General features: G+C 47.5%; 8 protein-coding genes across 8 annotated transcripts; 3 read left to right on the forward strand and 5 right to left on the reverse strand.

The window, feature by feature from the left end:
- Nucleotides 1-361: 361 nt before the first annotated feature.
- UA08_08478 (Pre-mRNA-splicing factor syf1) lies at nt 362-3136 on the reverse strand (the record flags this gene model as incomplete). The annotated part of the gene is made up of 5 exons (XM_020263371.1): nt 362-641; nt 704-2715; nt 2766-2819; nt 2875-2991; nt 3047-3136. The coding sequence occupies 5 exons, from the start codon at nt 3134-3136 to the stop codon at nt 362-364; spliced, it is 2553 nt and encodes an 850-aa protein (XP_020116273.1).
- Nucleotides 3137-3446: 310 nt separating this feature from the next.
- On the forward strand, nt 3447-4625 carry UA08_08479 (V-type proton ATPase subunit D; the record flags this gene model as incomplete). Its single annotated transcript, XM_020263372.1, has 8 exons — nt 3447-3461; nt 3515-3627; nt 3685-3695; nt 3762-4087; nt 4143-4191; nt 4247-4256; nt 4308-4348; nt 4402-4625. The coding sequence occupies 8 exons, from the start codon at nt 3447-3449 to the stop codon at nt 4623-4625; spliced, it is 789 nt and encodes a 262-aa protein (XP_020116397.1).
- Nucleotides 4626-4866: 241 nt separating this feature from the next.
- Nucleotides 4867-5812, reverse strand: UA08_08480 (hypothetical protein; the record flags this gene model as incomplete). The annotated part of the gene is made up of 4 exons (XM_020263373.1): nt 4867-5273; nt 5337-5643; nt 5701-5707; nt 5766-5812. 4 exons carry the CDS (start codon nt 5810-5812, stop codon nt 4867-4869), a joined length of 768 nt encoding a protein of 255 aa, XP_020116398.1.
- A 515-nt stretch (nt 5813-6327) lies between these two features.
- UA08_08481 (hypothetical protein) lies at nt 6328-10281 on the forward strand (the record flags this gene model as incomplete). Its single annotated transcript, XM_020263374.1, has 7 exons — nt 6328-6495; nt 6564-9069; nt 9128-9234; nt 9379-9416; nt 9467-9811; nt 9914-10079; nt 10147-10281. 7 exons carry the CDS (start codon nt 6328-6330, stop codon nt 10279-10281), a joined length of 3465 nt encoding a protein of 1154 aa, XP_020116395.1.
- A 1956-nt stretch (nt 10282-12237) lies between these two features.
- Nucleotides 12238-18504, reverse strand: UA08_08482 (hypothetical protein; the record flags this gene model as incomplete). Its single annotated transcript, XM_020263375.1, has 13 exons — nt 12238-12299; nt 12387-12792; nt 12854-13146; nt 13234-13590; nt 13642-13915; nt 13951-14012; nt 14068-14463; nt 14526-15074; nt 15135-15404; nt 15469-15943; nt 16277-16405; nt 16622-16741; nt 17062-18504. 13 exons carry the CDS (start codon nt 18502-18504, stop codon nt 12238-12240), a joined length of 4836 nt encoding a protein of 1611 aa, XP_020116396.1.
- Nucleotides 18505-18950: 446 nt separating this feature from the next.
- UA08_08483 (hypothetical protein) lies at nt 18951-19430 on the forward strand (the record flags this gene model as incomplete). The annotated part of the gene is made up of 2 exons (XM_020263377.1): nt 18951-19261; nt 19322-19430. The coding sequence occupies 2 exons, from the start codon at nt 18951-18953 to the stop codon at nt 19428-19430; spliced, it is 420 nt and encodes a 139-aa protein (XP_020116393.1).
- Nucleotides 19431-19522: 92 nt separating this feature from the next.
- On the reverse strand, nt 19523-20906 carry UA08_08484 (Dol-P-Man:Man(5)GlcNAc(2)-PP-Dol alpha-1,3-mannosyltransferase; the record flags this gene model as incomplete). Its single annotated transcript, XM_020263378.1, has 3 exons — nt 19523-20116; nt 20174-20697; nt 20783-20906. The coding sequence occupies 3 exons, from the start codon at nt 20904-20906 to the stop codon at nt 19523-19525; spliced, it is 1242 nt and encodes a 413-aa protein (XP_020116394.1).
- Nucleotides 20907-21524: 618 nt separating this feature from the next.
- UA08_08485 (hypothetical protein) lies at nt 21525-21992 on the reverse strand (the record flags this gene model as incomplete). Its single annotated transcript, XM_020263379.1, has 1 exon — nt 21525-21992. The coding sequence occupies one exon, from the start codon at nt 21990-21992 to the stop codon at nt 21525-21527; it is 468 nt and encodes a 155-aa protein (XP_020116315.1).
- Between the last annotated feature and the right edge of the window lie 366 nt (nt 21993-22358).

The following is a 22358-nucleotide window of genomic DNA, read 5'->3' on the forward strand; positions in this document are numbered from 1 at the left end:
CATAAAGGAATGATCGAATGGACGATCGTCAAAACGATCTTGAACCCGTCGCGGGAATGTTTTCTTCTCTTATTCTTGCTTGTCTTCGAAATCTAGATGCAGACAAATGAAAATCTAATATGACAGGTAGTAAAGGAAAGAGAAAAAGGAGAGAGGAACCAGAAGGATGAAGGAATACTATGGCCTAATCATAGGAAACAACGCCAGATCCCACCATGCAAAAAAATACAAAATAATAAATAAAGCACAATTCTCGAAGGAAAGAGGCAATAATTTGATGATATATCGGTAATATCAATGATTCATGGTGATTGGAGAAAGGTTGATTTTTTTTTGCAACGTTCGGTTTCTGGAATCGAACCTACTCGTCCATGTCTTCGTCATTGAGGTCGATAGCGTCTGGATTAACGTTCGCTGGAGGTGCAGGCTGCTGGCCTGCAGGTGGATGACGATTTCCACCTTCGGGTCCAGTGCTGGCTGCAACGAATCCAACGGGGGCACGAGCCTGTCGCTCCAATGCCGCCATGGCGTCTGCCCGCTCCTGATCTTCTTCTTCCGCTGCTCCTGGCTCTCCGTCTTCCTGCGTTCGCTGCTGTTGACTGCGAGCAATGGCCTGGGATGCAATGAAATTGACGTCGGTACTGCAGGTCGAGTTAGCTAAATGTAAAAATACGAAAACATGATTTCTGGAAGTTAGGCTTACTTATACTGGGCCTGGACACTCCTCTTGATGCGTAGCATTTCTTTGAACGTATCCTCGTTGCCGTGCTGCACTTCGAATGCTTCCCATTTCTGCCAGAAGCCAGCATTCGTCCGCGGGTCGCAGAATTGCGAAGCGTGTCCATAGATAGCGCGTGCTCGATCGATTTCACCAAGTCTCCGCTCCATCTCGGCGAATTTGAGGCACATGTCCTTGGCTTCGCTATCCGGCAAAGCAGCAATGGCACGTTCGTAGATCGGTCGGGTTGATGTCAGACCGAAGTTGGATGCAGACTTGGTGATATAGAAGTTGAACATCTCAAATCGGTCTTCATCAGAGACTGCTCTTGTGGCACGCTCGTAAATACGCATGGCGTGTCTAGCAAGTCCACGCTCTTCTTCCAGGTTCCCATACATCAAATACAAGACCTTAGCGAACTTAGGAGGACACTCATCCAGCGCCTGCTCAAAAAGATCACGAAGTCTTTCGATGCTGATCTTACGGTCCACAGCTTTAGTTAGATACAAGTTCCAAAGCTCAAATGCCACAGGGTAACTGAACAAATCCAGTCCACGCTCGTAGGCCTTGAAAGACTCTTCGAAGTACTTGTTTTCTTCCAAAAGATTTGCATAATTAACAACGGTCTGAGGCGTGGCAATTCGGAGCTCGAAGATCCTGTCATAAATTTTCCTCGTTTCGTCAATAGTGCCAACGCTCTCAACAAGGTCCACGTAGAAGCTCCAAAGTTTCCAGCTCTTGTGTACTCGCTGTTGAGGTGAAAGAGTTTCGTCGAAATAATCCACCGTAGACCGCTTTGGAGCTTGGGTGGCTTTGGCCATGATATCAACAGCCCTGTCGAAGTTCTCGCTGCGCAATTCCATTTCAGCCCATTCACACCAAGTCTCTGCCAACTCTGCTACCGTCTTGAAAGGAACCTTGACAGCTTTGTCGAAAATAATTCGTGCAGTATCAAGATCCCCTCCCTGTTCATAGAATTTCGCATAATTAACCCATAATTCGTAGAATTTGCCGTGGGCCTTTTTGGGATTGATCGCAGCAATTGCAGCAGTGTAGGTGTTGACGACTTCGACTGCATTCTGACCCCATAAAGCAACTCGCTTTTCCCACTCAACGACGTTGTTCGGATTTTGTCTGAGAAGAACATCATTCACAAGGAAAGGACGCCTGTCCATCAATTGCTCGAATCTCAACATACGCAAATCGAGATCAAAGTCTGCATCTTCATCGACCTTGCCCTTCTTTGACCGCAATGCTGCTTGGTCCATGAGCGTACCAATAATAGACTCTTCAAACTCGACATAAGAATCGAATATCATCGTGAAGTCCCTGACTGTCATGACAGTAGTGATTCCTTCTTCAAAGATATCTCGGGCTTTCTCGAAGTTGCCCCTCGTAATCCAATACGTAGCAAGGCCGACCCATAACCTGCCTCTTTGATCAGAGAATCGTTGGATACCACTTCGAATGATAGAATCAACGTCGATTCCTCCATTGACTTTCGTATCAATTTGCTTAGCCTTATTCACCAGAAGCTCAACCATCTCACTCCATAGCTGGAAATGACTTTTCCCTTTCGTTGATTGAAAACTGGGGTTGTCGAGGAGTTCCATGTACTTCCTGATTGCTGATGTATAGTGGCCCAACTCCACGAGTAGTTCTATGTAATCTTCCGCATTCTCAGGATGAACTTGCATATACCTCCCCCATATTTGCACCGCAGTGTCTCCAGAAACGGAATTTGCAAACGATTTATAGAGCCGCCATATGCGATTGTGCTGAGTGATGGGCAATGCTCGAAGCGCGCGATCAAATGAGCGTCGGGTGTATGTCACTAACGGTTGTTTAAGTAGAAAAGAGAGGTACATCTCCCATATCCGAGGCATCTTGTTGAGCAATACAAGGGCTCTTTCAAAAAGGCCATTTACCTTCTGATATTCGGAGCGATGGATTGCAGGATTGCGACCGCGAAGGTGATTAATCCGGAACTCCAGATACTGACGAAAGGTTAAACAAGAGTTCATGAAGGTTTATTGTATGAACTTACCAGTTTCCAGAGTTTGTAAGAGCGCGGAAGTTGCTTGCAAGCCCGCTCCATAATCTAGGATATTCAGTCAATGAGTGGCGGAGGTTCGCGACAGCAGAATGAAACTTACAAAAGACTGCTCGTAGAGCGTCCCGCTTTGTTGCTTGTGCTCGATGTAGGATAGCCATGGCTTGATGCTGCCCTGGTCCCGGAACAAATCCTGTTCATAAATCGTATCCTCATTCGACTATGAGTCGCTAACATTAGCTTGATCTAGGTCAAAGCAGTGCCGAGATACTCACGATGAGATAAAGATCCGGCTCTGCTGCTGATGTTCGCTCCATTTGTGCGTGATGCCGTTGAGATCTAGGAGGCAGTAAGGTCCCTGGCATTTTTGCCGGGTCCACCGAGAAGACCTCCACGCGATCAATGTACCGACAGGTTGAGGAAGGTTAGCCGGAGACAATTCGCGATCCTTGAAACAGTCAACGTCTGTAACGGTTTGAAGTTCAAGATTAGAGATCACGTGGTGCCACAGCCGTTTTCAGGCAAGCGCGGCGCCACCTGGTGCCTTAATGCCTGGCACATGCAGCGAATGAGAGCAGAGGGCCCGAGCTTCCGCATATCGCTCCATCCCGTCATCGCCTACCATATGGACAGAACCAACCGACAAGGAGACTTGATATACATAGATACGCCACAATGTCTGGCGCAGTGGTGAGTGTAATGCTCTATAAGACCTACTGGACGTTGCACTGATGTTCATTTAGGGTCGTGAGGCAGTCTTTCCGACCCGCCAGTCGCTCGGGTTGATGAAGAGCAAGCTTAAGGGCGCGGAGATAGGTCACAGTTTACTGAAGAGGAAGAGCGAGGCATTAACTAAGTATTATCTACCCCAGGATTATATAATCAGACATTTATTAATTATTTCATATTATAGGCGCTTTCGCGGTATGCTTTAATCAAGCTAAAGTCCACAACGAACTCCCCGCATACGCCTGCTAATTGCACACACAGAGATCACGAGACGAATCGATGAAGCAAAGAGGAAAATGGGCCGCGTGATGCAAATTGCGGCTTTCTCTCTAGCCGAAGTTACATATGCTGTTGGCGGAGATATTGGGTTTCAGATTCAAGAGTCGGCCAAACAAGCTCGATTCCGAGTCCGAACAAAGCAAGAGAACGTATCGGGAGTTTTGCTCCCACAGTTTGAGAGCATTATTTCAGAAAGTACAAACGACTTTGGATTGACCGGTCTCGGAAAGGGAGGACAGCAAGTGCAGCGGTCTCGAGAGACATATGCTCGAGCCGTGGAGACTCTTGTCGAACTTGCTAGCTTGCAGGTTAGTTTTCTGAGACAGAGCTAGAGTCACGCTGGTGGCTAACGAAGAGAAACAGACTGCGTTCGTCATTCTAGATGAAGTCATCAAAGTCGTAAACAGAAGAGGTACGTCCCTGGTCTATGTTATACAATGCGGGCTCAATGCTGATTCTCTTTACAGTAAACGCAATGTAAGACTTTGTGACAAACACTTTTGAGCGCCGGTGGCTAACATACAATAGCGAGCATGTTATTATTCCTCGCACTGAGAACACCATTAAATGTTGGTCTAAAACTCCTTCAATATGAGTTAACATGTAACTGACAACATTTCAGATATCAATTCAGAATTAGACGAACTCGACAGAGAAGAATTCTACCGACTGAAAAAGGTGTCTAACAAGAAGCAGAGGGATACGGCCGCCCAAGATGCCGAAATTCATGCACAACGGCAGAAAGAAGCTAAGGAGGCAAATGGCGATGTCGCTTCTGTCGCAACAGAAGAGCAAGATACAGCTGATATGCTCGGAGAGGAAGGAGAAGAAGATGTCATCTTTTGATGGTGTTTTGTTAAGCTTATTGATGTGTATACGTTTTCCTTGAAGGTGCTCATATGGCGCTTCGCTAGGCTGTTTCTGTCTTTGGCCATTCACCAAAATTTGTATTTCAATCTATTCAGGGCACATATTCAACCCAGACCGGACCTTTCTTTTAAAAGTAAAAAGTATGCTTTCCTTATTAACGGACCAGAAAACGCCACGCAAAGTATGAAATTGAGAAAAAAAAAGCCCCCCCCCATCTTCATTGACGCTGATACGTCACGCGAATAGGCTTGCCATTGGGTCCCATAGGCATGCCAGATGTCGCTTCTTTTGCGCTAATGGCTCCCGTTTCATTTTCATATTCAACAAAGGCAATACCCTTGCGGCCTGGCACCAGACGTACTTCGCGAAAACCTTCAAAACGGCCGAATATTTCACTAAGCGTATCGGAATTGGCATCTTCTGGCAATTCCCGTAAGAAGAGAATTTTGTTCGGAGGTAGGTATTCGTCTGGGACTACTGTAGCGGTGGCAACATTGGAAGGCTTCAGACCAGTGCCGCGAGCTGCCTTCGCAGGTCTCCCAGCCTCGGCCGATATAGGCACCACTGCACCGGGTCGCTTCAACTTCTTCTGCGCTTCGAGAGCTTCTTGGGCTTGCTTTCGTTCTAAGGGAGCAACGGAGTGTTAGCAACAACTACTAACCCAGAAATGCGCTTCGAATAACCCACCCTTTTCGGCCAACCTTCGTCGCTTATGAACTTCTAACTCATCCGAGCCACCTTCCCTCAACACTGTCGCATCACTTTTGGTCTTAGCAAAGTCAAGAGACATAGGCTTTCCGAGAAGGTCGAATCCATTGACTTCCTCTATTGCTCGTTGAGCGGACTCAATATTGTCGAAGACTATGAAGGCCTGTCCCTTTGCTTTCAGATTCTTCTTTGCGACGATCTCTATAATAGTACCATATTCGGAGAAGATTTCTGAAAGCGCTTCTTTTAAATCATCTATTTTGACGCGCTCCTCCAAGTTTCGTACCTAGACAAATAATGTTAAATTCTGGCACCGTGGTCGTCGCAAAGCTGGAGAACTCACATAAACCCTATATCGCAGACAAATTAGTGGAATATATTTCAAGATAGGAAAGAACTGAGTCATACGTAGAGTTTGGGGAAATCCCGGAGCTTGATGCAGCTAGTGCTGCCATGTTATCAGTTGTGTACCGGGATTCTCTCGACAGATTGAAGTGTGAAAGCACTCGTTATACGATAGAGGAATCCGAGAGCAAAGAGATTGCGGAGCTTCAAAAATGCGGGTCCTTTCTCAGGATTATTGTAAGTCAAAAGAAGCTGCTCCTCCACAACAAAGCATTATTGGTCTAGTGGTAGAATTCGTCGTTGCCATCGACGAGGCCCGTGTTCGATTCACGGATGATGCACTCAATCATTTATTTTTTGGTTTTTTTTTGGTTTTCGTCCTACCAAGAATTTTTTTTTGGCATATGCTACCAAAGTATAAGGCAAAGTAGTATCGTCGAAGTCGCACTGCTTTGTTGAATCTACATGTTTTTTTGGCGTATCGATCACGTGGAGAATATGAAGTTATTCCATATCTGGCTTAGGTTGTTTACAGTTCGATCCATATATATATAAAGCGGCCAGTCGATGTGCACACAATTGGAAACCTATCCCAAGCATCGTCATATAAGCACCGTCGACGCAAATGGATGCTCCTGATGACAGAGATATCAAATTCCAGCGCGCATCTGGGTCGCTGCTGAAGGAGTTTGAGGACAAGTTAATACCGCTCTTGTGGAAGCAAAGTACTGGCCATAAAAAGGTTGTCCACAGATGGTCGCAAGCACCAAAAGAAAACCGGCTCGTTGAGGTGGTAAGTAGAATCTTTGATGGAGACCGTGTACATGGCAAATAATGAAACTTGTTGACTCTCGAATATAGCTTGAGAGATTCCAAGAATGGCCTCAGCTGCTAGATTCCAAGTTGGAAACCTTCCTGACTCAGCTGGTTGATGCATTTCTGTCCTATTTGACCAAACAGCGTCATATGTATGGTTCAACCGAAGGAAAGGCTCCTGCTTTGACGCAAATCGTCCCTCTCCCGAGGTCGATTTGTACAATTCTGTATACCTTTTGTAAGGTACGCGGGGTCAAGGTGATCAGTCGCTTCTTGAACAATGAGCCAAAGTATTTGGACCTGATGCTTCGGGTATTTATCGAATGGGATTCCATAGCATCGGATAAAACATCGATACCTGCAAAGTCCGGAATCAATGTACAACCACTCACATGGGAGGAACGTTATGTCATGCTACTTTGGCTTTCTCATTTACTGCTCGCTCCTTTCGACTTGGCAACTATTTCCTCGGACGATATCCCAGTCCCGCATAACGATCAGAAAATCTTGGAATTGATCCCACAAGATGCCCCCAGAATCGCTCGTTCTATCATTTCCATTGCTGTCCGTTACATTGTGACAGCTGGGAAAGAAAGGGAAGCAGCAACGCTGCTTCTTGCTAGGTTAGCCTTACGCCCAGATATGCAGCGATTCGGTCTTCTGAATATATTCACGGAATGGGCTTTTTCTTTCATTCAACCACCTGCTGGAAGTGAAGCACTGCCCCCCGTATACACCTGCATAGGTGTTTTGTCGTTCCTCGCCAGATTGGGTACTTCCGGTCAGGCGGAGGACCTGGCCCCATTAATTGGCCAACTATTTGACAAGACACTTCTCATGGCTCAGGAGGATTCACCTGTTTATGCAAACATTAGATCTTCAGCTTCAGCGCGAAAAATGATCATCAAGATCCTTCGTACCTCGGCAACTACGGCGTTGACTTTGGCGGAAAAGGGCAATTTGCGTGTACCGCAACACAAAGTGTCATTCATATTGGAAGAATCAATTGATTTCTTCCTAGTGGCTTTAGCTGACAAAGACATGCCGGTCAGATTTGCTGCAAGCAAAGCTCTGGCCATAGTGACTCTGAAACTAGATGCAGAAATGAGTGCAGACGTTGTAGATGCAGTGACCGGTTCACTTAATGAAGACATCCTCTACCAGAAGAACGATGGTAGTCTTCTAACATCATTTGAGGCCCGACATTTGGACATGAAGAGCCTAAAACGCAACTTGAGTGCCGTTGACCCACAGCGTTGGCAGGGGTTGATCCTAACACTCGCTCACCTCTTATTCAGGAGAGCTCCTCCCCCTCGCCAACTGTCTGATATTCTACAAGCGCTTGTTTCTGGGCTAGATTTTGAACAAAGATCTGCCACTGGTAGCTCTCTCGGGACCGGTGTGCGAGATGCATCCTGCTTCGGCATATGGGCAGTGTCACGCAAGTACACCACTATTGAATTATTATCACTGAGTGCTGGTACAGTCAAAGTACCCACGGAACAAGAAGAGCGAACCATTCTACAAATGCTAGCTGTAGAGTTGGTATGTGCTGCTTGTGTAGACCCGTCGGGAAATATTCGTCGCGGTGCCTCTGCTGCTTTACAAGAGTTGATAGGCCGTCACCCAGATACTATTCTCAAGGGAATCCCACTGATACAAGTTGTCGACTACCATGCTGTGGCAAGACGCTCAAAAGCAATGATCGAAGTCGCTCAGGGTGCAGCGCTTATTGATAGTGCCTATTGGAGCCCTCTTGTCAACTCTTTGCTTTTCTGGAGAGGAATAGGGTCTTCGGATGCAGAGTCTCGTCGAACTGCGGCTTCAGCACTCGGCGAGTTGTGCAAGCAGAACTCATACAAGTCCATCTACACCGTACTTCAGCGTCTAAACTCACGGCTAGTAACCATTGCCCCGTCTGACAATGAAACTCGCCACGGATGCTTCTTAGCCTTCGCAAGTGTTGTAGACGCTTTTACTTCTGAATATCAAGTGAATCCAGACCATGGCGATGCAGACATGGTGACCGAGGCAGTCTTGCAAATATGGGAGATATTCACCTCATCGTACGGCCCTACTAGAGATGATCTCACGCAAGTATCTGCACGCCCCGAACTCACCGCTGAAGCAGTATCTCGTCTCATTGCGTCACTTGCATGCGCTGTGGGGACGTTTTCCCTTGAAAAAGGCGTACCCGAATCACTTATTGAGAAGGCGCTAGATGTTCTACTGCTTTGTGTATCCCGTGGTGAAGATGTCGCGATCAAGGCTTCATCCAAAGCCGCGTCGCAGCTGTTCAGGATACTTCCATTACGAAAACAGGAAGAGACAATACACGGTTGGTTCGCAAATATTCATGCCAGCTGGAAGTCTACAACTGGACGCGGTCAAATTTCCGCTTTGGGTGCCGTGTTTCACCGACTCTCATCGGACAGCAGTGTCCGCGAGTATATCATCAAGGAGTTAATTCACTGTACAAAGGACGAAGAATTCATTGAGAAGAGGGTTTCTGCGGTACAGTGTCTAGCAAGTGGTGTTTTACCGAACATCAGTACGTCTACCGTACAACTTGATGTGCTATGAAATGAGAAGCTAATACATTAACACAGGCATATCGGATGATATCACTGACCATATTGTCGTGTTTTTGACGGACTATACCACAGATCGGCGTGGGGACATTGGATCATTTATAAGAATAGAAGCCATTCAAGCTGTAAGTATCATTTTACAACGTCACACGGAAATCAACGGCGGGCTCCGACCAGCGTTCATCGATCGATTCCTCGAATGTCTTTGCCGGTTAGCTGCAGAGAAGCTGGATAAAGTGAGGTTCCAGGCATGGATGTGTCTGCAACAGTACTGGGAGAACACATCTCACTTGCCACCTATCGAAAGGTAAGAGAGAACGATCATATCAATCCATCCTTAGACTAACAAGAGCATAGAAAATTTGAACACTTCAGTCAGGTGTCGTCGTTTAACTATTTCCATCAACTTCTAAAGCTTTTACAGTTAGAGAATATGCGAACAGCACTCGTGCAGGGCCTTATCACCTCAGCCACCGCGGGAACCGACGGCCTAATCCAGTCATCTCGCTTCGCTCTCATTGACTTTATTGAATCTCAAACTGAAGACAGGTTTCAGTGGGTCAATAAGCTGATCGGGGACTTGGTAACCATCCTCGAGGCCAATCTAGTGGACGATCGTTATGCAATCCCGGCCATGGAAATGTCTGCCTTTTTAGTGGACACCTATATATCAGAGCCTACTGTGAGCTCGAACAATGCTAGGTTTGTCATCGCCATGTCCTTTTGACTTTTATCACTTACCCTTCTACTATGGAGTTGGCGATAGGCCGTTCGTGCTCAATCTAACTGTTGTAAACGATATAGTCTGAGAAAGTTATTCATCCTCACCCAGAAAGCCCATTTCAAATCGTCCAATATACCTCGGCTAGAAGCAGCTATTAAGGTATACGCAGCGCTCTCACGATCACCAGCGTTACAGGTAGATACCTTGAAGAAGCTCACTACAATGCTATTGCATCCATATCCAAAGGTAAAAAATCAAGAATCTTCTATACCACAACCAAACGCTGATCAATTCATTGTATTTTCAAATATAGATACGCATGGCGGTGTCTGACTCCTTGTACATGACGACAAAGTCTGATATTGTCAAGATTGAGGACTGGACGGCGCCACCAAAGCAATTAAAAGGTGCAGTTGAGAAGTTGCGAGTCGAATTGCAGGCTGTCTAGCATGACCAACAAGTTACCTATACGTACTGGGTTTTGAGTTACCTGGGTACGATTGGAACCCAGACAATGTGATTATCCAAGCGTATTTCTGGGAACACAGCTCTGGAAAAAGACTAAAAGCATCTAAACGCTAATTCCTATTTTCAGTCATAAAAGCCATATATCTTGATATCAAGTAGTATAGAAGATCCTGATATACAAATCCCAAACGTTCCAGGTTGGTCAAAGAGAAGCCTTCAAACTCCGTCCGTATTCAGGCAATGTCCACTTGACCATCCACTCTGACTGAGGCACTTCGTCAGCACTTGGTCTTTTTTCCGGCTCGAATACTAGCATCTGGCGCATCAAATCTAGAAATGCCACTTATTCTTCTTCCCCAAGCGCTCCCCTTTTTGCATCTCCACTTCTGTACACCATTCTCAAATGTATCTTCAAGCGGAGGCCATTTGTTTCTCTGGTGAAATTCAGTTGATTGCCCATCTTCAGAGAAAAGACTGACCTCGTCCCTCCCAATGCGTCCACCAGTTTGATGGCATCGGCCCTAGTACATCAATATGCTGACAAGCTACTTCATCCTCAATCACAAACTCGGAGCTGAAAATTGATTTCATTCCAATTATGTCCCATATTGCTGTAGCTAGGCTCCAGATATCAGATGAATAAGAAAGTGGAGCATTTGGTTCAAATTTTGCTTCTCGGGCCCACAAAGCTGGTGGTGCATGACAATCTCGTCCAAGTCGAACTTCTGTTGCTGGAGCAAAAGCTTCACCGAAGTCACCAAGAAGTAGGAGCGCCTCGGGTAATGTGAGCTTACCTGAGGGTTCTCCGAGGAATAAAGGTGCAATCACAACTGCTTTAGCTGGGACATTTACAGGAAGCGGTTCTCCATTGCATCGTGTAATAGGGACTGTCTCCGGTTTGCCGTATTTCTTATATAACTCATCAATAGAAAGATCATTAAAACTCGAGCAACTTCCAAGGGAAAAAGACAGTTGAAAGAGACGTCTCTTAGACTGCATGCAGCCAATTGTAACAGCGTAACAAGTATGCGTTCCGTTAGGACCTTGCACCTCGAATTCATCCAATAGATCAGATCGCATCTAGGTGTGGATAGAGCTTTGAGAATCTTCGTCTCACGCGAAAGCAGGGATGCTATGTTGACATTCAGCGCAACATATTGCTTTAGATGAGCCTCATGGGCCAGCCAAACGGTTGAGTAGCCCCAGGCTCATATCCTTCCAGCGTCTCCACGCCTCTAATCCAGTTGTATTCAATGCGACGCTTTTGAGTCGTCGTAAAGCCCGCCCGTGTGAAAGAATTAGGGTTGAACTTTGGAAAATGAAAAGAGGACCATAGATGTGACAGTGAGCATCCAGATAGCCGGAGGAAATGCGCGACTATCTTGGCGGAGTGTGGCACGACCGCCTGCCTCGTACATGAGCTCAGTAGCTAGCTGACTGGTGAGATGGCTCGCTAGTATATATATGTATCCTGGCTTGTTTAGCGGCTGGAGAAATGAAGTTGTTGAAAAAATAATGTACCGCTGGCGGGAACGAGTTCAAATGCACGAACTGCAAATCCATCCAATCAGCTTCGAGGTTCTTTTCTTTCAGATGTTGATAGTCGATTCTTGAATCACCGGGAAAGCCATTGCAGTTCATCCAGTTAGCTTAAGGCAGAGATGAACCAACTCAATGATGAGTATGAATGGAATAAATTGATATATTGGAAACAACATCTAGATATCTCTTTTCAAGGAAAACCCGGAAAAGCATACATGCAAGCATCAAAATATGGAGTATATTTCAATTGGAAACCATCAATTGATAGAAAGAGGGCTTAGCATCGTTCTTACAGGCTAACAAAATATGAAAAAAAGACAAAAGACATAGAAGGACATTAAAAACAGCATTGCACCATCCCTACCACGCGTCAATCGTTATTAAGTGAAGCATCCTACACGAAGTCTGCGGTATATGAGAAGCCCCGGAATTCTTCTTGCATAGCTTGAGAAAGAACTTCAACGCACCAAAGTCAGTAAAATACATTTGTACCAATCTTTGAAAGGTGGTTAATGCGCCAACCCTAGAAGTGGAAGAACTTACCGGACTGTACTGGAGTAAGAACAGGAGTGACACTTGTAAATTCCTGATCAAAGTTGCTGGTATCGGTGGCGTTGCTAATTGTCGGCAAGAAAGGTGGAGCGATACGTTTGTGATAGACATCATCCCAATTGATGTTTCGGAAGAATGCGTGAGACATAATCTCTTGTGCATCAGTAGGGCCTGATCCGAGACGCAACTCAGGTTCGCGAGTAAGTAGTTTTTGCAAAATAGAAACTGAATCGCGTGGCATATGAATAGGATAAAGGGGCTCATCTGCGAGAATGGCGTCGTAGATTTCGTCTTCGTCTTCTCCACGGAAAGGAGATTGCTGAAGTAACATTTGATAGATGAGCACACCAAATGCCCACCAATCGACTGCTCGTCCATACTTTTTGTCGAGTAGGATCTACAAAACACTGTTAGTTGTTGAATCAAATTATCCTTTTTCTGTCGTAAAGCTGACTTACCTCTGGAGCCATGAATTCCGGTGTGCCACAAAATGTACTTGTAGTGGATCCATAATACATTCCATCCTTACACAAGCCATAATCACCAATCTTGATATGACCATCTAAAGTCAAAAGAATATTATCAAGCTTCAAGTCACGGTAGATGATGCCGTTCTCGTGGAAATATTTCAGACCTAAACAAACCTCAGCGGCGTAAAACTGCGCACGCTTAAGGCCGAATTGACCCCGTTGAATGTGCAACATTAGATCACCTCCGCTGATGTATTCCATAACGAAATAGACGCGTGTTTCTGTTTGGAAGCAAGCATGTAGGTTTGTTAAAAAGGGATGGCGTTCCCTGTTAGCAATGAGGAAAACCCGCTTCTCGGATTTCGTACTCTCAACTTCGTCATTCTCAATGATGAATTCTTTCTTCAATACTTTGATGGCATAGAGCTTCTTTGTCGCCTTGGTCTCGGCAAGCATGACCTTTCCAAAGTTGCCCTTTCCGAGAACTGCAAGGAAATTGAAATGATCGAGTCCAATCCTGGGCCCTCTAGCAGCTGGGGGCTCCTTTGGAGGAGGCGGCTGAACAGCTGGGACCGTAGGAGGCTGAGATTGAACAATAGGGAGCGGAGGTGCCGCCGGATAAGGTCTATGAGCAGGTACAGGTTGCTCTTGTTTCATGACGTCGCTATAGACTCTTGGATCATAGCCGGGGAGAGGAGGTTGTTGCGGTTGCCCAAGTCGGGGATCTGTCTCATGTTAGTACACATATGAGTTTTACAAAGAATGCCAGATCTAACCTTGGGTCGTTTGAGGGATGGGACGTGTGCCGCCGATAGCGACCTCAGCTGCCTTCTTAGCATCTTCAAATGATGACACTCTTGGAGGAAGTTCCTGTTTAGGTGAGCCGGTTGGTTGAGTCGGCGGGTAAGATGTGGTTGCAGCGTTCACGGCATCCATTGATGGTTTTGGATAACCTGGCGGTTTCATTGAACCAGGGGCTGCAGGAACGGTGTCCCTCATGGTGCGAGTAGCCGGTTGGGGTGGTTTAAGAGGGTTGGGATTCTTCAAAGCCTTTAAAATCTGATTTGCAGCCTCCATAGACATACCGCAGAAATCAGGTACCAGATGGGCACAGTTCGTGTGGCAGGTAATACCGCATTCTGTAATTCTAGATGAGCGAAAAGAGATCCTCAAAATGCCGGTAAGGACAAACAAAAACTTACCAGAACATTTTTTCGCATTTTTCCGACCAAACGGCAAGAGAGAGCCACAGTGACAGCACCAATTCGCAGAGATGTTGGCAAAGTTTTCGAAACGATGCGGGATGCGATGGTTGATTTTTTCTTCATCAGGATCCGTCTCGTAGTTCGCTTTACTGATGCACTTCGTGACGACGTCCACATAGCATTTGCGATGACAAGTGTATTTGCAATCTTCACATTGCATACCAGTACCATACTTCAGAAACTCGCCACATAGCGCACAGCGCATGATATTGTAAAACTGTTGGGCAACAAATTTGTGTCCCTGTTTCTCGTGAACTTCTTCTTTTCTTTGACGAACCGCACCTTGTCGATTCAATCCAATGTCGAACGGTCGGCGGTCCTTCATTTGTTTGGCTGGAAAAATTGGATTAGACAAAATTCTGCAAAGATAGTACGACATGGGTGACGTTACTTACCAAAGCTCATTGTAAGATGTATCCTGCCTACTGGTTCCAGCGCAAACCATGAATCTATCATGATATTATTACCCCCGCCCGCAGCGCTGGGTTGCTGGAACTGAGAGCGTTGTTCACCAGTCGGGCTCGTCGGCATATTTGCATCTGGCCGCCCCGGTCCTCCTTGAGCCATTTTATCTGCAGAAACCCAACCGTTCGAGGCCAGATCAGACTCGATCTTCTTCCGTCGCATTTCTTCAGCAATATCTGATATGCGAATCCAAAGCATGCCTATGGGGGTCTGCCTGTCTCCAGGCTTGTCGTAAACCGTAAGCTCAAGTTCATTGGCCTTGTCGATGTCAATATTGAATGTTTCATCTGTCCACCTATCGTTCCTGGTGGCTCTTGTCCGTGCCTTGAGGGTATCTTCAACTTTTAGTATCACGCTAGTCTCTGGGCCACGAGAAAATCGGGATGTTGCAGCGTGGTCAACATCTTGAACAGCATGCACTCGTAAAGTTAGGTGGCCAGTGAGGGGCTTTCGCATATTGGGGGCGTTGATACTGTCATCTAACTTGAAAGTCAGCACCGCGGCCTAATATCTAGGGATTTGACCATCTATACACATACCGTCCGCGTGATCTGTCGAACTCTCGATATCGACATGCAAATCTTCGTACCTCTTTAAAGCCTGTTTTAGCAACTGGATTTTCTGGTTACTTTCAATGCGACGGCCTTCGGCATCTGCACGACTCTTCCGATCGCCTTCATCTTGGTAAAGACGACTCATCTTCTCAATCCCCGCTTTGTACTGTTTCTCCACGCTCAGCTTGAATTCGAGCTGCGAAAGCATGAGTTGGATCTTTGGACCGAGGTAAGGCGTGTCATACTTGATGAGATCTGAAGCAATGGCCCGGTTAGTATTGTCATCATAGTAGCACCAATGCACGTCAAGACTGCATACCAAGTTTGCTATAGTTTGGCCGGGCTTTTGGGATAGCAGCATTGGGCCGAGGGTCGGCAAATGGGGCGCGAGAGGGCATCTGGCCAGTTCCTCCTTGGCTATATCCTCCAGGACCAGGATCTCCATAATCGCCTGTGTCGCGATGCATTAAATCCTTAGGGGGCGGCGGAGGGGCATCATATCCTCCAGCGCTGGAATCCCCCAGCGGTGGCAATTGCGGCGCTCCGGATGCCTCTGCACCGCCTTTACGCAACTGCAGTTCTCTAAGCCTTCCTTCCAAGTAAGCGATGTTTTTGCGGCCGTCGCGAATATTTGCATCGACTTGTTGCTGCACGAGAGGGTTGTCTGTCGACTGTCTCATATTGGTTGCGGCAGTTATAAGGGCCTTTTCCCGCTCGATCTTGCGGTGGACCGAAGCAATGATCTCGTCGCCATCCATATTGACGGTGATGCCGGGGGAGCCCTTTGATTGATCCTGCACAGGGTCCGGTTGCTGGTATCAAGATATGAAATTCCCACGCGCTCTGGAGGGAGGTGAGGGAGGATTTTTGCAGGCTGCACAGCCACCCACCACACGACGACTCGTTGCGTCAGAACCCGCAAACTACCATCAAGCCAGACGTTAAAACTTGTTCTCTCTGTGAAAGTTGAGTATTATTTATTTTTTTGCTCCTTCTCCTGATGTCTCCTCGTCTTCCTTCCAGCGGCGGGTGGGAAGAGAGGGTCAAAAGTTTTTGAGTTAGGCAATAGGAAAGGAGAGCAAAGCAAACAACATACTGAGATTGTGATGCGATATTGATAGACGTACTGACAAGTGAGCACTCGGTCCTCGGTAGTCGAGAGACTGTTTAGTGGACGTGGGCGCACGGGAGGACGAAGGCGAGAAAGTCGGAGAGACGCCCAGGAGGCTTGCCCAGGGAGCAGACGCGGCCTTTTGCTGCTCAGACAAGAAGCATTAGCCTGGACAGATCCGAGTCGAAGGCGTGGATGGAATATATGTAGCCAACAGAGTCAGTCCACTGGGGGAAAGGCAGGCAAAGGTCAAAGAAAGAAGGTGGGTAGGCACAAAAGAGTGGGGAAGCGACTCTCAGTGAACTTCGCTCGCTCACGTCAGGCCATCCCAACTAAGTAAGCAACTAGTTAACTAACTTACCACACGACACCCACTACGCCACACGTTCGACTGGGCCAGGCATCGCTCAGGGTGGCTGGAGCCGCGGTGCGACGCGTTCTGGATATGTTCCGGCGATGCACATTCTTGCTGCTGCACCCACTGCAAGGTGTGATAGACGAGAGTGCGTAATCGCCATTATCATAAGATTCCGTAGTCATGTACAGACATATATACCTAGTTACATGCAGCCACTGGCCGTGATATGCTTTACGGGTTGCCTGATTTGAATACTGGTGTAAAGATGCCGAGATATGCCCTTCCAGCCCTCCTGTGCTTTGCATACCTGAGGACCGTTTGCCGGGAAAATCCATCCCATCCGAGTAGGACTGGTAATGCTACTCTATCTATTCCTCACGCCTCAAGCTCCGAGGCAAGCAGTACCACGCGAGGATCATCACGCCATACAGCACCAGGCAGACCGGGTGCAGAACGACAGTCCCAAGGCTTTGCGCAAGCATACCAGTAACGAACGGCGCCACGGCGCCACCGCTGCTCCCCATGGCACTGACAAACCCCAGACTCGTTGTCTGGATGTCTCTGGGCAGGAGCCTGTTCAAAACGACAGTTGCGCAGGGGTAGATCGGACCCAAAAGCAAACCGATGACTGCAACAGCAACGGCCTCCCCGATAATATTCGGGATGAGCCAGCACATAATCTGAAAAAGAATAGCACCTGCTACAAGGACGAACACAGCCATCTTCTCCCCGAGTCGCCGCGCTGGATAAGACAAGACAAACCGGCCCATGGTGATGCCCGCCCAGAATCCAGCGCTGACATATCCCACATGAGCCGGGTCTCCGTTTCGGTAATTGATCAGGAAAGACACGATCCATCCAGAGATCGAAACTTCTGCTCCTTGATATGCGAAAATGAATAGTGCACCGAGCAGGGTGGTTTTGGTCTTGAGTGCCCTCCCAATCAAATTTCTCTTTGCCGGTTGCTGCTCGGCTTCTTGCGGCGAGGCTCCGGTTCGTTGCTGTTCGGCCAGCAGTGGCTGCGCAGGCATATCTTTTTCGTAGCCCCGGAACGCCCAGCCTGCAAAGAAAAAGTTGAAGACAGCTAGCGTCAAATTGATGATGTAGAAGTATGTCCAATGCACGCCTTGTGAGACCAAGGCTGTTGCGATCAGAGGGGCCAAAGTTCCCCCTATTCCATAGAACCCATGATTGATTCCCAGCAGCTCAGTGGCATTGGCCAGATTAGCCAGAAAGACATTGTTCAAAGCGAGATTGACCGCGATACCGAGACCAATGAGGAAGAAACCACACACGACGGCCGGAAAGGGTGGTTTGCAGACAATTATCAAATAGCCCGCAGCCAAGGGCACTTGAGAGGACACGGCAGCCCGCGCACGACCAAAGCGGCTTTCGAGCCAATGGGTCATTGGTGCGGCAGTTATGAAGCCCATGGCGTTGGCAACGAACACCAGCGACACTATGGCATAGCCGATGTGGAAGTCATCTTCGATGTACGGGATCAGAGCACCAGGGGCACTGTCGCTAAAACCGTTGGATAAGGCCATACAACATGCGCACATAAAGCGCCATTTGTTCCTTTGCGGACTGGAGAGGCTTGCAACGACTTCGGATGCAATGGGCTGCGGAGGCACCGGCGCATCACGTTCACTCAAGGGCGCGTCGGGTGTTGCAGGGAGCCTTTCTATATCCAGCTGCGTGGATATCTTGTTGGCGGCTGAATAAGATGCAGAAGCTCCCGGTCTCTGGGTAACGAAGCCGCTGGTTTGCAAATCCGTCAATTCATGGTTGCTCGACGTAGCTGTTGTGATGATGTCTTGCTCGTTGCGGCGAAGCACAGTGGCTGGGCTGGTAACTTCGAGTAGCGCGCTCAAATGTGCTGCCATGGCGGCAGATATAAGTTATATAAGTTATATAGGTTATATTCTGATCTTGGTGAGACCAGGGAGGTGGATGAATGAACAATCTTGGGGAAGGTGGAGAGAAGATCTGAGAGCGAGGGCCTGAATCTAGGCTAATTATGCTGCAAACCTCAAATTATTTAGGCGAAATAGCTAAACCGATGAGCCATTTTACCTCCATAACCAATTAACTGCCTTTATTAGCTAGTTATATATACTTTGATATTAATGTTTGTTACCACCAAAATGCTGGGTTTGTGGATCTACGGAAGTATACCTGAGGCATCCAGGCACCCAGGCACCCCCGGCGGTCCACAGGGTCCACGCGGGGCTCCCAAGCAGGAAATTTTAAGCTTCAATTTGTTTCCCTCTCAGCTCTCGTTAGCAATTGACGCCAACGACCAAAAGCTCACATCCCCCAATCCGTCAACATGGGCCCTCCCAAACGCAGGGTGCTCGCGACAGCAGAGGAAACTCTCTACCCTCCCGAAACGCTATCCGAGGGACATCAGATCGCCCGGGTCATCAAAGCAACGGGCAACAACCTGTACTCGGTCGAATTTCCGTCCAAAAAGACAGCTCTCGTAGAGCTACCAGCAAAGTTTAGATCGACCATCTGGATGAAGAGGGGTTCATTTGTGGTTGTTGATACCAATGCGCTCGAGGACCGAGAGAACAAGCTCGCGGGAGAAATTGTCAATGTGGTGCGGGACGAGAAAGCCTGGCGCAAAGCTGCTTTCTGGTTGGTGATTTGTTTGCAAGGAATATTCTAACATTGAGCTGACCTATTCTCTACGTGCAGGCCAAAGGAATTTGTCAAGCAATCATTTCTTCCCTCGGATTCGGAGGATGAAAACTCTAGAGTAGGCAAGATGCCTCCTTCTGACGACGACGACGACGACGAGCAATGAAGTATTCAATCTATATTTTACAACATTAACTAGGAATATACAACTATACCATCACTTGCCAAGCATATATCGAGTTCAGCAAACACCGTGCGCTACTTTGTTTTTAGGGTTTCTTCCGCCTCATCTTGCGGTCCATGCAAACTATTATCGTTCACCAAAAGCATCACAACTGGAGCAGCTAAACAAGCCACAACCGCAACCGAACTGGTAATGGTGCTGGGGAAAACATTCCAGGCCCCCTCTTGCACCGCCCAAATTGCGTATATCAACCCTGGGTGGAGGTTCGCTTGCCACAGCAAGAATGGAGTAGCCCAGGCGAGGTATGCGAAGAATTGATAGTGCAGCGATCTTGCGCAGAGCATGCCGATGACGATTGATGTGAGGAGCGTTGTAGTGACATAGGCGCTGGACAGAGTGAATCTTGGTGCACGGCCCCGGATGAATTGCTGAGAAAAGGAATCAAGTTCTTGACCGGATGGGCGAATCCAACGAGTCGCAAGGAAGGCAAGGACAAGGATGGCATGTATACCGAGAAGATTGACGGAGAAAAAATATGATTCAAAGACCTCCTCCGTAACAAAGCGCCAGTTCACAGTCCATTCAAAGAGGAATTGCCTTGTTAGCTCAAATGCTCGTGACAAGTAACCAATGGCATTTTCCTGCAGAAAAGGTAGACCAAGCAACACCTTGTATCTAGTTAGCGGAGCTCCAGAAAGTATATCACAAGAGACTGCGACGCTCACCTGTACGAGAATCGCGTTTAAAGCAAGCGGTATAGCCAACCCAAGTCCACCCGCCAATGCCACAATGATTGCAACTGCCGGAGCAAGCAGCAACAGAGACATCTTGATGCCAACCCCAAACGACCAGACCGTAACGGCCGGCGTCAACGATCCTCCCTGGAAGAGCAATATCGACAGCCACATGAAAAATGCGGCAACACCATCATTGAAAAGCCTCAGCATATAGACGCTATGCAGTCGTTTGGACAGCACAAGAAGCGGGAGTAGATATGGCGGTGCACCGGCTCTTAGGTAGCAAGTCATGACGACGATCAAGGTGGCAATGTAGATTCCAGCGAAGATGATTTGGCCAAGGGCAATGTCTTGTCCTTGGTTCGTTAATTCGTACAAAAACGAGTAGACGTAAACGTGCGCGGCGGGGTAGACGAGAGGACCGGTGTCGCCCTTGATGGCGGTATAATCGCGTTCACCGGCTTGGTAGAGGGCTATCTGCTGCATGTATGTTTTCCAATCAATCTCTGTATCTGCATTGAATCAGTTCAGACTTGCAAATATCAGAATGCAGGATCACAATGGACAAAAGCAAAGCGCATCGTTGTGCCAACGTACACGGTACTTTCGAGATAATAAGGCCGGAGAGCAATGCATCTGCCAGGACTAGCAATGGTGCGATCCTTAGTGAATGCTTTGGGTTGGTTAGTATGCTAGTGATTGCTGATTTCAAGGTCGCCATGTTTTGATAACGCCAGCTGCTGTTTGTTTCGTTGCTCAACGTCTACCTATTTTGAAAATCTTAACTTTGTCTTCAACAATCCGTACCCGCCAAATATTACATAGTGAGTACTCCGGCCAATAGGAATGCACCGATCAGTCCCTATACTGTAGTTAGTACTTCCAAGGTTACTATAGCTCCAAACAATCATCTACCAACTCTAGACGTTCATGAGTAGAGCAGTCGCAACTTCGGAAAACATTTGCCTCCTTATGTATCCCGAACCGCGTCGGTAACTAAGTTCGCGCGAATGGGATGGGATGCTTGCAAAAGCTGTGGTCAATTATGAGGCATGGCAAGGAAAACGTGAACAATTTATATGTGTGTTTATTTTTACCAGCTGTATGACTATTGGACAAGACAATTAAATTGTTCAAATCTGGTGTTGACTGTACAAATATTCCAATATGGGGGTATACACAAATATACATTACAATGTTCCTTCACCAGACCAGTGATCCAACGACAGGCAAACCTTGTACAAATGTTCTCTCATAGTTTTTCGTCGAAAATGTTTTTTTTCTGTTCAATTGATCATTGACGTCTTTCCGGTCCTTTCTCCTAAGTTTGAGACAACTCTCAGCTGCCATTTTCGTGAACTGTTATTGTAGGCTTCGATGTTTGTTGTTGGCCATCTATCGTATTGTTGCTATTATTCGAGAACCCGAGAAGCTGGCCAACTATGCCTCGGGGCTTCGGAACTGGGCATTCACGTCCAATCCGGGCCAATGACTCTGCCTCCGCTTCCATCTGATAAAAGGTCGAGGCTTCTTCGGTTGCTGATTCTGTGAATTGTGTTGCTCCGTTTGGAATTGTTTCTCTGGAGTGCTGCATCACATCGGGCGAGTCAGACGTTTTCCTTCTCCTTCTCGGTCTCAAAATCTGTTGGCCATCGGCCGTCATCTCCATCTGTGAATCGGCTAGTGTTCGGCGAGGAGCGGGACAGGGGAAGAGGTGAGGAAGGCCGACAATGACGAAGGACGCTACCATAGTGGCAGCAAAGAGGGAGCTCGTTGACCGCGAGCGCGGATGTAGAATTGGTGGCATGTCGGAGTTCGAGAAGTAAAACGAAAGTCACGTATTCATCGGCAAGACGGCAGAATATGGAGTGATGCGAATTGTGCTGGCGGCCGTCAGCATTGTCATTGGATTAGCAGAGGGCTTGAATTGAGTAGCACGAACCAATCACTCGAAGCTGGCGCTGGGCTGCACAATGAAGAGCATGGCGCTCAATTGCTTGATTGGTGATGATGCTGTCTGTTCGCTGGCTTGGGGAACTGCCGGAAACCGCGAAGGGCCTGAGATCACATGACCGGGCAGCGGACTGAAGCTGTGGGGTTGCAATTTAGGCTTATCGGCGGCTGATTTCCCATTATGGAAGCAACACACGCCTAAATAGTCCCGCGCCACCTG

The sequence above is a fragment of the Talaromyces atroroseus genome (genome assembly GCF_001907595.1).
Source record: "Talaromyces atroroseus strain IBT 11181 chromosome Unknown scaffold_14, whole genome shotgun sequence".
In the NCBI taxonomy this organism is placed as follows: Eukaryota; Fungi; Ascomycota; class Eurotiomycetes; order Eurotiales; family Trichocomaceae; genus Talaromyces; species Talaromyces atroroseus.